General features: G+C 42.2%; 1 protein-coding gene across 1 annotated transcript; it reads left to right on the top strand.

Moving 5' to 3' along the window:
• Positions 1-1,633: 1,633 nt before the first annotated feature.
• LOC124039294 (gastrula zinc finger protein XlCGF57.1-like) lies at positions 1,634-13,794 on the top strand. Its single transcript, XM_046355235.1, has 3 exons — positions 1,634-1,867; positions 1,988-2,150; positions 11,970-13,794. The coding sequence occupies exons 1-3, from the start codon at positions 1,694-1,696 to the stop codon at positions 13,571-13,573; spliced, it is 1,941 nt and encodes a 646-aa protein (XP_046211191.1). The 5' UTR covers positions 1,634-1,693; the 3' UTR covers positions 13,574-13,794.
• Positions 13,795-14,128: the final 334 nt, after the last annotated feature.

Genomic DNA, 14,128 nt, shown 5'->3' with positions numbered 1-14,128 from the left:
TACCAGGTGGCGTGGCGAGAATCTGTCTCCTCACCACGCGCTCTCACCACTGGTGTCCCCCAGGGCTCTGTTCTTGGCCCTCTCCTATTCTCGCTATACACCAAGTCACTTGGCTCTGTCATAACCTCACATGGTCTCTCTTATCATTGCTATGCAGACGACACACAATTAATCTTCTCCTTTCCCCTTCTGATGACCAGGTGGCGAATCGCATCTCTGCATGTCTGGCAGACATATCAGTGTGGATGACGGATCACCACCTCAAGCTGAACCTCGGCAAGACGGAGCTGCTCTTCCTCCCGGGGAAGGACTGCCCGTTCCATGATCTCGCCATCACGGTTGACAACTCCATTGTGTCCTCCTCCCAGAGCGCCAAGAACCTTGGCGTGATCCTGGACAACACCCTGTCGTTCTCAACTAACATCAAGGCGGTGGCCCGTTCATGTAGGTTCATGCTCTACAACATCCGCAGAGTACGACCCTGCCTCACACAGGAAGCGGCGCAGGTCCTAATCCAGGCACTTGTCATCTCCCGTCTGGATTACTGCAACTCGCTGTTGGCTGGGCTCCCTGCCTGTGCCATTAAACCCCTTCAACTCATCCAGAACGCCGCAGCCCGTCTGGTGTTCAACCTTCCCAAGTTCTCTCACGTCACCCCGCTCCTCCGTTCTCTCCACTGGCTTCCAGTTGAAGCTCGCATCCGCTACAAGACCATGGTGCTTGCCTACGGAGCTGTGAGGGGAACGGCACCTCAGTACCTCCAGGCTCTGATCAGGCCCTACACCCAAACAAGGGCACTGCGTTCATCCACCTCTGGCCTGCTCGCCTCCCTACCACTGAGGAAGTACAGCTCCCGCTCAGCCCAGTCAAAACTGTTCGCTGCTCTGGCCCCCCAATGGTGGAACAAACTCCCTCACGACGCCAGGACAGCGGAGTCAATCACCACCTTCCGGAGACACCTGAAACCCCACCTCTTTAAGGAATACCTAGGATAGGTTAAGTAATCCCTCTCACCCCACCCCCCCTAAGTTTTAGATGCACTATTGTTAAGTGACTGTCCCACTGGATGTCATAAGGTGAATGCACCAATTTGTAAGTCGCTCTGGATAAGAGCGTCTGCTAAATGACTTAAATGTAAATGTAAATGTAATTACAAATGTGTGTGCTACAGGGCGGTAGTCGTTGCGACAGGTAGACTTAGAGTTCTTGGAAACAGGAAGGATGGTGATCATCTTGAGACATGTGGGGATTACAGACTGGGTCAGGGAGAGGTTGAAAATGACAATGCACATGCCTGCCAGCTGTTCTGCGCATGCTCTGAGAACAGGCCCTTGAATACCTCTGGCACTGCAGCTTGGTGAGTGTTGACTTGATTAAAAACCTTAATGATGTCTTCACAGCCTAAACATATTCATCTGATTGAAGGAGTTTTTGTTTTTGTTTGGAATATTATAAGTATATATATATATATATATATATATAATTTTTTTTTTTTTTTTAACGTATATTTTATTCTTCACTTCTCCATAATATGTTGTTAAGGTTCATCCGTTTTCACCCCATCCAGTAGCTGGCGGCTTGCACCTCTAACGTTGTTGCGGACCGCCATAATTCCATAGAAAAAAGAAAAAAACGTGACCCGGAAGTAGTAAAATATTATTGCTGGCTTGGCTTCAGAGCGGCGCTAACAACCATGTCGAGCAACGAGGTTTTTCAGACACAATTATGTACTATTATGGATATATTCGTTGAATCAGCAGTGAGGGAGGTGTCGAGACTCCTAGACGAGTGCTTTGTTGCTGTTATGGAAAATGAAGAGAATAGTTTGCTAAAGAGAGAAATGACACGCGTGAATAAAACCAACACGGTGAGTTCGTCATTTAACTGTATTTTATTAAAAGCTTCAGGCAGTAACGATGAGGCAGTGAGTGTGTTTTGAATTTTCAGTAACGGTATCACTAAGTTCAATTTACTCTTCATCTTTCAGAGAAAGTTTGCATCATTCATGGAGGTGTTGAGTAAAACCTCGATAGAGAAAATAGCACTGTTAACGTACGTGGTCGAATCGGAAGTGAGAGTGGTGGAGAAAACTGCTCTAAACAGGCCTCTTCGTCTGGCAGGAGGGAGGACGGAAGAAAAACCACAAAGGGGTGAGTATGTAACGTATTTTGCTAATGGTGGTTATGTCCCTAGTTCCATAGAAGGAGCACACAGTGACAGTTGAATCAACATTTCCGTTTCATGTGTAACGGGGGATAGTCCCCTTCAATTTTCTCCTAAAATTACATACCAAATCTAACTGCCTGTAGCTCAGGCCCTGAAGAAAGGATATGCATATTATTGGTACCATTTGAGAGGAAACACTTTGACGTTTGTGGAAATGTGAATTGAATGTAGGAGAATATGATACAATAGATCTGGTAGAAGAAAATAGAATGGGAAAAAAGTGTTATTTTTCTACAATCTTTGAAATGCAAGATAAAGGTCCTAGTTTGAGCCATCACTGTGGTTGTAATTCTGATGGTGTCCACATGACAGCAGTGTGTGCAAATAACTTGAATTATAAGCAAACTACATGACATTTAGTCACATGGGTACATTTGGGCAAATCGTGAAGGAGACATTTGCATTCAAATGAACATTTTCTGCAAGAATATCGTCAAATCTGTATACTTCGACGTTGATATAGCTTCTCCAGTATTAGTAGCCATATTATAATTTCACCATTTACAAAACAACCAGTTTTCATAACTCTGAATATTATAATTTTTGTCCAAAAGGAAAAGGCATGCTGTCGCAAAAGGTTAGCGCCTACATTTTGCTATATATACAGGGTTTCCGGATGCTCCCATAAAGCCCAGCTCTTTGGTTATTTAGCGAGCTTTGTTTGACCCCGATTGGTGCTTATTTGACAAAGATACAGTCGATCAAATGAAGACCGGCCGCGACATCAGCGTGCTATGAAGGCGCTCTTACCAAATTTGGTGTCCTATAGGATATACTACACCCCTATTGATATAGTGAAGTCTGGTTACGTTCTAGGATCTCTGAGGAATACATACAAACGTGATTTGACTGGTTGAAACAACGTTTGGGGTTACGTTTTCACAGATTCCTTACTTTGCAAGTTGAACGAGTGGAAATACAAAATCGATCGTGCATGCTATATGGACGTTTTTAGGATATGAAAAAGGATTTTATCTAACAAATTGACACTTCATGTTATCTCTGGGACCCTTTGGATGATAAATCAGATCAAGATTTCATAATGTAAGTATACATTTCACCTTCCGATGTGAGTTTATCAAACCTATTGCAGTGAAAGTGTTTTGCTGTTAGGAGTAGAGGTCGACTGATTATGATTTTTCAGCGCCGATACCGATTATTGGAGGGCCAAAAAAGCAGATACCGATTAATCGGCCAATTGTTTTTTTGTTTTGTTGTAATAATGACAATCACAACAATACTGAATTAACACTTATTTTAACTTAATATAATACATAAATAAAATCAATTTAGCCTCAAGTAAATAATGAAACATGTTCAATTTGGTTTAAATAATGCAAAAACAAAGTGTTGGAGAAGTAAAAGTTTAATATGTGCCATGTAAGAAAGCTAACGTTTCGCTAACGTTTTTAGGTTGTAGTTATTATAAGAATTATAGGACTATTTCCCTCTATACAGTTTGTATTTCATTAACCTTTGACTATTGGGTGTTCTTATAGGGACTTTAGTATTGCCAGTGTAACAGTATAGCTTCCGTCCCTCTAGTTAGTGCGCGCTAACTAGCTAGCCATTTCACTTCGGTTACACCAGCCTCATCTCGGGAGTTGATAGGCTTGAAGTCATAAACAGCACAATACTTGACACACAACGAAGAGCTGCTGGCCAAACGCACGGAAGTGCCGTTTGAATGAATGTTTACACGCCTGCTTCTGCCTACCGCCGCTCAGTCAGATGCTTGTATGCTCAGTCAGATTATATGCAACGCAGGACACGCTAGATAATATCTTTTAATATCATCCATGTGTAGTTAACTAGTGATTATGATTGATTTTTTTGTTTTTTATAAGATAAGTTGAATGCTATCTACCAACTTACTTTGGCTTACTGCATTCGCGTAACAGGCAGTCTCCTTGTGGAGTGCAACGAGAGAGGGGCAGGTCGTTATTGCGTTGGACTAGTTAACTGTAAAGTTGCAAAATTGGATCCCCGAGCTGACACGGTGAAAATCTGTCGTTATGCCCCTGAACAAGGCAGTTAACCCACCGTTCCTAGGCCGTCATTGAAAATAAGAGTGTGTTCTTAACTGACTTGCCTAGTTAAATAAAGGTGTATATATAAAAAAATGTTAAAAAATTAAATTGGCGCCCAAAAATACCGATTTCCGATTGTTGTGAACTTGAAATCGGCCCTAATTAAACCAGCCATTCCGATTAATCGGTCGACCTCTAGTTAGGAGCTCTCCTCAAACAATGGCATAGCATTTTTTCACAGTAATAGCTACTGTAAATTGGACAGTGCAGTTATATTAACAATAATTTAAGTTTTCAGACAAAATAAGACCCTTATCTATACCGACATTTGTTGTTTTTCAAAAATCTGCGATCGTGACCCAAAACGCTGCTTGATTTACAACTATCCCATCAACGGGATGCCCATCCGTAAGATTAATATGTGCAACATCAATATTATATAGATCCTCGCTATACGAGTCATATTAGAATTCCCACCAAGTGGATTAACGCGAATGGCGTATATAAATCTTGGATTACTGATGCTGTTGATGCTTTGAAGCCACTGGTCGGCCATATTGGCCCTCCCCCAGTAAGAGCAGTCCTCCATAGGAATGAATGGAATTCTACAGTATTTCAATTAAATGTTTTAAGGGCAAAATTACATGTTTTTTTGTTGTTGTTTCTGTAGTGGTGACAGTAACATTAGTAATTTCAAAAATATACAGTACCAGTCAAAAGTTTGGACACCCACTCATTCAAGGGTTTTTCTTTATTTGGATTATTTTCTACATTGTAGAATAGTGAAGACAAACTATGAAATAGCACATGTAGAATCATGTAATAACCAAAAAAGTTTAAAAATATATTTTGTATTTGAGATTCTTCAAAGTCGTCACCCTTTGCCTTGTTGACAGTTTTGCACACTCTCGGTATTCACTCAACCAGCTTCATGAGTGATGTTATGTCTATGTGAATAACTCACGTCGTAGAGTTTGGTCAAATTCAAGCATAATGCTGTTTTAAATTTGATTTATTTCACCTTTATTTAACCAGGTAGGCTAGTTGAGAACAAGTTCTCATTTGCAACTGAGACATGGCCAAGATAAAGCACAGCAGTGTGAACAGACAACACAGAGTTACACATGGAGTAAACAATTAACAAGTCATTAACAGAATTGAATAGAATTATAGAATTAGCTCAAGCACTTCCTACCATTTTAATACCACAGTGAAAATACCTATTTACATTATCAACAAAATCATTGTCCGTCTCTTAAGGAACATAGTGTGTCACACTGGTAGCATGTTGGGCACCTCTGGCATCCTCAGGTCCTCTCCTGGCACCTCTGGGATGTTGGACACCTCTGGCGTCCTCAGGTCCTCTCCTGGCACTTCTGGGATGTTGGGCACCTCTGGCATCCTCAGGTCCTCTCCTGGCACTTCTGGGATGTTGGGCACCTCTGGCATCCTCAGGTCCTCTCCTGGCACCTCTGAGATGTTGGGCACCCCTGGGAATCTCGGGGCCTCTCCTTCCTCAGCCTCCTGAAATATTGTAGGTATGGTCGGTAGCGATAACTGCCCTGGTGGGGTCTTCCCCGTCTCCTCATTGTGTCCTGCCCACACCATCCAGAGGATATTCAGTCTTCCCATGTGGCCCTCCTGTGCCCTATGCTCTCCTGAACTGGGTGTATGTCCTTCCGGTTCATTCCATACTTTCGGCCCTTCCACTTCATATGACCTTGCGCTGATGTGCCCTATGCATGTGCCAAGACCCCATATGACATCCCTGGTGTGAGGGGACAGGAGCACTCTGACAGCTTGACCTTGTTTTATTACAGGCAGATTTTTTGCATGCTAGTCATAGTAATGTTTTGAGGAGTTCTGACGTGCACGTTTGTGTGCCTGAACATCCCTAATGACCTTTGGTGCGAGGAGCTTGGGGAGCTGTTGGCAACAGAGAGCGAGTGCGTCTAGACATTAAGCGCTGTACAGGACTGCTGCCGTAGGCCTCTGGGAGTCCTGCACTGCTTCTTCCATTGTAGCACAACAGCTGTATACCAGGATGTCATCAGCTATGACACCTATTCCTGGCAGTCCCTGAAGTGCATCATGCTGCCTTTGGTGATATTTCTCTGCAGCTGGTTTCACTCAAAGCCTCTAACCTGATCCACTGGTATCTATCATTGTGGGTCCAAAATGTGGTGAGGTAACTACTCTCTTCCTCCAAACGTACCTGCTAGTAACCATTTTTTGCATCCATAACTGAAGAGATTTGCGCTTATGCCAGGCTTGGCAATATCTATTCAATGGTAGGCATTTAGTACGGTGTCCTACATAAGGCTTTGTTTGGGGCAATTGGATTGAGGCAGACTCTTACTTTGCCAGGCTTTTCCACCACAACCATGTTGCTTATTGACTTAGTAGGTTTGGTGACCTTCGTAATGACACCCTGTTCATCCTTTGAATCAACAGCCTTTATCTTTTCCTTCAGTGGAATGGGAATTTGGTGGGGAAGCTGTTGAACTGGTCTAACAGACTCATCCACCACCAGGTGGAGCACTTCTGAGACCATGTTATTATGTGAATACTCAGGTCGGCGAGTTTGGTAAAATTCAAACAATAGTTTACTCAGGTATTACATGTTACAGGTCACAACATCCTAATCAGACACTAATAATGCACTTGTTTATATATCATAGATAGGTACCCCACTAGCGCCATCTCTGGGATGGCATTATGCCCATTATCTTAACAATGAGGTAGTCACCTGGAATGCCTTTCAATTAACAGGTGTGCCTTGTTAAGTTAATTTGTGGAATGTATTTCCTTCCTAATGCATTTGAGACAGTCAGTTGTGTTGTGACAAGGTAGGGGTGGTATACAGAAGGTAACCCTATTTGATAAAAGACCAAGTCCATGTTATGGCAAGAACAGCTCAAATAAGCAAAGAGAAATGACAGTCCATCATTACTTTAAGACATGAAGGTCAGTCAATATGGAACATTTCAAGAATCTTGAAAGATCTTGAAACAGGCTCTCATGAGGACCGCCACAAGAAAGGAAGACCCAGAGTTAACTTTGCTGCAGAGAATAAGTTCATTAGAGTTACCAGCCTCAGAAATTGCAGCCCAAAGAAATGCTTCACAGAGTTCAAGTAACAGACCCATCTTAACATCAACTGGTCAGAGGAGACTGTGTGAATCAGGCCTTCATGGTTGAATTGCCACAGAGAAACCACTACTAAAGGACACCAATAAGAATAAGAGACTTGCTTGGGCCAAGAAACACGAGCAATGGACATTAGACCGGTGGAAGTCGGTCCTTTGATCTGATGAGTCCAAATTTGAGATTTATGGTCCCAACCGCTGTGTCTTTGTGACGCAGAGTAGGTGAACGGATAATCTCTGCATGTGTGGTTCCCACAATGAAGCATGGAGGAGATGGTGTGGGGTGCTTTGCTGGTGAAACTGTCACTTAACAAGCATGACCAGCATCCCATCTGGTTTGGGATTAGTCCCACTATCATTTGTTTTTCAACAGGACAATGATCCAACAAACAGCCAGGTTGTGTAAGGGCTATTTAATCAAGAAGGAGAGTGAGGGAGTGGTGCATCAGATGACCTGGCCTTTACAATCACCTGACCTCAACCCAATTGAGATGGTTTGGGATGAATTGGACCGCAGAGTGAAGGAAAAGCAGCCAACAGGTGCTCAGCATATGTGGGAACTCCTTCAAGGCTTTTGGATAAGCATTCCAGATTAAGCTAGTTGAGAGAATGCTAAGAGTGCAAAGCTGTCATCAAGGTAAAGGGTGGCTACTTTGAAGAATCTCAAATATAAAATATATTTACATTTGTTTAACCCTTTTTTTTGGTTCCTACATGATTCTTTGTTATTTCGTAGTGCTGCTGTCTTCACTATTATTCTACAATGTAGAAAATAGTAAAAATAAAGAAACTCTTGAATGAGTAGGTGTTCTAAAACTTTTGACTGTGTGTCTCTCTCACACACACACACACACACACACACACACACACACACACACACACACACACACACACACACACACACACACACACACACACACACACACACACACACACACACACACACACACACACACACACAAGTATAGTTTCTGCTCTGACATCCACTGTCAACTTACATAGACAGTTGTTTTTCTTTCTAAATCATGTCCAACCAGTTGAATTGGCCACAGACTCCAATCACGTTGTCACAATGGAACTGTCCGTGTATCTCCGAGATATACTGTTTGCCTCATCACAATTCTATCTGGGGAAGGGTATCAAACAATTTCTAGTGTGTTGAAAGTTTCCCAGAGCACAGTGGTTTCAATCATTGGGAAATTGAAAAAATATGCAACTACCCAGGCTCTGCCTACAGCTGGTCATCAGACCAAACTGAGCCAATGGTCAAGAAGGACTTTGGTCAGGGAGGTGACAAAGAATCCCCATTACCACTCTGACAGAACTACAGAGTTCCTTGGCTGAGATGGGAGAACCTTTCAGTCTCTACACCACTTCACCAATCTGGGCATTATGGGAAGGTGACCAGACGGAAGCCACTCCTGAGGATAAAGGCACATGAATGGAGTTTGCAAAAAGCCATGTGAAAGACTCCGAGCATAAGGCAAGCATTTCTGTGGTGGCAGCAGGGACTGGGAGACTGGTAAGGATAGAGGGAGCAATGAATGGAGCCAAATACAGGAAAGTCCTTGATTAGAACCTGCTTCACAGTGCAAAAAACCTTAGACTGAGATAAATGTACGTTGCAACAGGACAATGACCCCAAGCATACAGCCAAAGCAATGCTGGAAAGTCCTTGACATACCCAAGATGACTCAAATCTGTAATCACTGCAAAGGTGCTTCTACAAAGTATGGACTCCGATGTAAATACTTTTGTAAATTGGATATTTCTGTATTTAATTAGCCAAGAAATCTACAAACATGTTTTCACTTTGTCATTATGTGGTATTGTGTGTAGGTTAGTGAGAAATGTATTTAATCAAATTGAATTCAGGCTGTAACACAACAAAAGGTGGAATAAGTGAAGGGGTATGAATACTTTCTGAAAGCACTGGTGTATTAGAAGCAATATTGGTACCATGATTGTCTTAAAAATATATGTATATATGCAGTTGAAGTCGGAGGTTTACATACACTTAGGTTGGAGTCATTAAAACTCGCTTTTCAACCACTCCACAAATTTCTAGTTAACAAACTATAGTTTTGGCAAGTCGTTTAGGACATCTACTTTGTGTATGACACAAGTCATTTTTCCAACAATTGTTTACAGACAGATTATTTCACTTATAATTCACTATCACAATTCCTGTGGGTCAGAAGTTTACATACATTAAGTTGACTGTGCTTTTAAACAGCTTGGAAAATTCCAGAAAATGTCATGGCTTTAGAAGCTTCTGAAAGGCTAATTGACATAATTTGAGTCAATTGGAGGTGTACATGTGGATCTATTTGAAGGCCTACCGTCAAACTCCGTGCCTCTTTGCTTGACATCTTGAGAAAATGAAAATAAATCAGCCAAGACCTCAGGAAAAAAATTTGTAGACCTCCACAAGTCTGGTTCATCATTGGGAACAATTTCCAAACATCTGAAGGTACCACGTTCATCTGTACAAACAATAGTACGCAAGTATTAACACCATGGGACCACACAGCTGTCATAACACTCAGTAAGGAGACTCGTTCCATGGTTTGCAAGTCAATCCCAGAACAGCAGCAAAGGACCTTGAGGAAACCGGTACAAAAGTATCCATGTCCACAGTAAATCAAGTCCTATATCGACAACCTGAAAGGCCGCTCGTCAAGGAAGAAGCCACCTCTTCAAAACCGCCATTAAAAAAGGCAGACTACGGTTTGCAACTGCACATGGGGACGAAGATCGTACTTTTTGGAGAAATGTCCTCTGGTCTGATGAAACAAAAATAGACCTGCTTGGCCATAATGACCATCGTTATGTTTGGAGTTAAAAGGGGGATGCTTGCAAGCCGACGAACACCATCCCAACCGTGAAGCACAGGGGTGGCAGCATCATGTTGTGGGGGAGGTTTGCTGCAGAAGGGACTGGTGCACTTCACAAAATAGATGGAATCATGAGAAGGAAAATTGTGGATATATTGAAGCAATATCTCAAGACATCAGTCAAGCTTGGTCGCAAATGGGTCTTCCAAATGGGCAATGACCCTAAGCATACTTCCAAAGTTGTGGCAAAATGGCTTAAGGACAAGAAAGTCAAGGTATTAGAGTGGCCATAGGTATTGGAGTGGCCATCACAAAGCCCCTGACCTCAATCCTATAGAAAATGTGTGGGCAGAACTGAAAAAGCGTGTGCGAGGAGGCCTATCAACCTGACTCAGTTACACCAGCTCTGTCTAGAGGAATGGGCCACAATTCACCCAACTGGTTCTGGGAAGGTTGTGGAAGGCTACCCAAAACGTTTGACCCAAGTTAAACAATTTAAAGGCAATGCTACCAAATACAAATGTTGTGTATGTAAACTTCTGACCCACGGGGAATGTGATGAAAAATAAAAGCTGAAATAAATTATTATTTTTGCTACTATTATTCTGACATTTCACATTCTTAAAATAAAGTGGTGATCCTGACTTAAGACAGGGAATTTTTACTAGGATTAAATGTCAGGAATTGTGAAACTGAGTTGAAATGTATTTGGCTAAGGTGTATGTAAACTTCTGACTTCAACTGTATACATGCATGCACTACCGTTCAGAAGTTTGGGGTCACTAAGAGATGTCCTTGTTTAAAAACTTTTTTTTAAAGCAAAATAAAATAGTTCCTTTTAAATAATATCAAATTGATCAGAAATACAGTGTGGACATTGTTAATGTTGTAAATGACTTTGGTAGCTGGAAACTACACATTTTTGTTTTTAATGGAATAACTAGGTAGGCGTACAGAGACCCATTATCAGCATCCATCACTCCTGTGTTCCATTCAAAGTTTAGAATTTATTTTAAACGGCTAATTTGTCATTAGAAAACCCTTTTGCAATTGTTAGCACAGCTGAAACTGTTGTTCTGATTAAAGAAGCAATAAAACTAAAACTGGCTTTTAGACTAGTTGAGTATCTGGAGTTTTAGCATTTGTGAGTTTGATTACATTCTCAAAATGGCCAGAAACAGAGACCTTTCTTATGAAACTCATCAGTCTATTCTTGTTCTGAAAAAGAAGGCTATTCCATGTGAGAAGTTGCCAAGAAACTGAAGATCTTGTACAACGCTGTGTACTACTCCCTTCACAGAACAGCACAATGTACATTAGTGTCTAGTTTGAGAAACAGACGCCTCACAGGTCCTCAACTGGCAGCTTCATAGTACCTACAAAGCACCAGTCTCAACGTCAACAGTGAAGAGGCGACTTCGGGATGCTGGCCTCCACATTTCAATTGCCACCAAGTGGGTTAACCCTACTGGCGGGATGCGTAGGGTGTTTGCATTTCACACCAGTGACCTGGGTTTGCTTCTCTGCCCTGCCGTTCGCTATGCAATTGTTGCTACACAGTGTAGTCTGAGTATTGTTGGGTAGCACAGCCGAGATGGTTAAGAGATCTACTATGACTTAGGTGTGCAGTGTTTTTGTGTTGTATTTTTGTCTTTTTCTTAATTTTATGCATGTACTGGTTTCTTTCATGTCCAAAACAAAATTAACAATGGCCATCTCTTTTACAGGTGAGGGATCTGTCTCTGAGTCTAATCATCATGATGATCAACCTGACTTTGTCCCCCTGTCCTCACCTGCACCAGATGAAGATTTGCTCCCTCAGTTTCATCCACAAGACGAGTTTGATCTTGAACCCCAGAGCCTGTTTGCAACAGACCAAGACAAACGAGACAGACAGCCATTCAGCTGTTCTCATTGTGGAAAAGATTTCAAGATGAGATGTTTATTGAATAAACACTTTCGGACCCATTCAAAACCCTATAGCTGCTTGCAGTGTGGGAGATGTTTTAGCTTGAAGAGGCGGCTTGAGGAACACTCCATGACACATTCTGGAGAGACACCCTTCAGTTGTGCCGATTGCGACGCAGTGTTTCGCCAGAAACCTGCTTTGCAGTCACACATGAAGCGACACAAAACAAAGAAAACGGTCACATGCACAGTTTGTGAAAAAAAGTTTCTTGGGGAAACGGGACTAGAGAGGCACAAGTGTAGTGGTGATGCACCGAAGACATTCAGCTGCTCTCTTTGCCCAAAGACCTTCAAGTGGAGACGCAGACTGGTCGATCACGAGGCTACGCATTCAGGGGAGAGGAAGTATTGCTGTGAAACCTGCGGCAAACTTTTCTTTACCACTTCAACCTTAGCTGTCCATAAGAGGAGTCATATAGAAAAGGATCATAACTGTACTGTATGTGGCCAACATTTCAGCGATGCACCTGCTCTCAGAAAGCATATGGGGGTCATCCATCCTGGAGAAACAAAAGAAAAATATTTTGTTTGCGACGTGTGTGGAAAATGTTTTGGCCGAAAGTGCCATCTCAAAAGCCATATGACACTACATGGGGCAGAGAAACCTTTTTCTTGTGATATTTGTGGAAAAAAGTTTAGTCAAGGTGCTAATCTCAGCAGACACAAGAGAACTCATACAGGCCAGAAATTGTATTGCTGTGACGTTTGTGGTAAAAGGTTCACCCAGTCCGGAACCCTGAAGATCCATAAAATAAGGCACACTGGTGAAAGGCCTTACAAGTGTGATGTCTGTGAGAAAGCCTTCTTTGAGCCTTCCTCCCTCCGGAGTCACAAGAGACGTCACCTTACACTTCAGGAAAAGCTGCAGTCTGGCCCAAAGCTGCACTCTGGGACGATTCAGCCGTCTGGGCCAAAGCCATATGTCTGCAATCACTGTGGTAAAGCCTTCTATGTGAAAGTTTCTCTGGATCAGCATGTGCGCATTCACACAGGAGAGAAACCGTTCAAGTGTGACATTTGTGGGGAAGGTTTTAGGTATCATCATTCACTCAAAATTCACAAGGTCACTCACACAGGGTTGAAACCATATTACTGTAAAGTTTGCGGGAAAGGGTTTATGTACAATTTCCTTAAAGTTCACATGCGCACTCACACAGGCGAGAAACCATTTGAGTGTGATCAATGTGGTAAGAGGTTCAGCCAGAAAGGTCATCTAAAATCTCACGAGCGTGTGCACACTGGTGTCAAAGCATTTGTGTGCAAAGACTGTGGGAATGCCTATGCCTGTAGACACAATCTAAAAGTCCACAAGTGCAAGTACAACTGGAAACCAGCTCCTGGAAACAGTGCAGAGGATTACTGAAGAAACAGGTCTAAGATTAATGGCACAGGGCCTCTGAATAATATGGCAGTGTGAAAATGTTGGTGCTCAAGAACTTACTAAACTAAATGAAACGGCCTCAGTTTTTATGTTGAAAATGTGACCTGCGTGACATTCCACCTTAGGAAAAATCTAATATTTTACAATTGTAGTTAGCTTTGGGCTCTTAAGTACATTTTAATAAACCTCTATAGTCAAACTTCTATACTTGAATGTTTATACGTAATGAGTGTTATTGTTTCCCTAATCTCAGTGTCCACAGATCTTCCTTAGAAAAAATGCACAATATCAGAAAATGAAATCACTTATGGGTGAACTGGGAGAGCGCAATGGTCCTCTTTTGACGAAGTGGTACAGAGACAGATGTAGTGGGGCAAAAAAGTATTTAGTCAGCCACCAATTGTGCAAGTTCTCCCACTTAAAAAGATTAGAGGCCTGTAATTTTCATCATAGGTTCATTTCAACTATGACAGACAAAATGAGAGAAAGAAAATCCAGAAAATCACATTGTAGGATTTTTAATGAATTTATTTGCAA

This window comes from Oncorhynchus gorbuscha, linkage group LG07, assembly GCF_021184085.1.
Source record: "Oncorhynchus gorbuscha isolate QuinsamMale2020 ecotype Even-year linkage group LG07, OgorEven_v1.0, whole genome shotgun sequence".
Taxonomy (NCBI): Eukaryota; Metazoa; Chordata; class Actinopteri; order Salmoniformes; family Salmonidae; genus Oncorhynchus; species Oncorhynchus gorbuscha.
Note: the sequence above shows the minus strand (reverse complement) of the source record. Positions and strands in the feature narration are given on the sequence as shown.

What these genes read in the sequence shown, in the direction of transcription:
- LOC124039294 (XM_046355235.1), top strand. Translation starts at nt 1,694, where the DNA reads ATGTCGAGCAACGAGGTTTTTCAGACACAATTATGTACTATTATGGAT. An exon ending in GCGTGAATAAAACCAACACG is followed by an intron (nt 1,868 to 1,987) that starts GTGAGTTCGTCA and finishes TTCATCTTTCAG; the next exon opens with AGAAAGTTTGCATCATTCAT. An exon ending in GGAAGAAAAACCACAAAGGG is followed by an intron (nt 2,151 to 11,969) that starts GTGAGTATGTAA and finishes TCTCTTTTACAG; the next exon opens with GTGAGGGATCTGTCTCTGAG.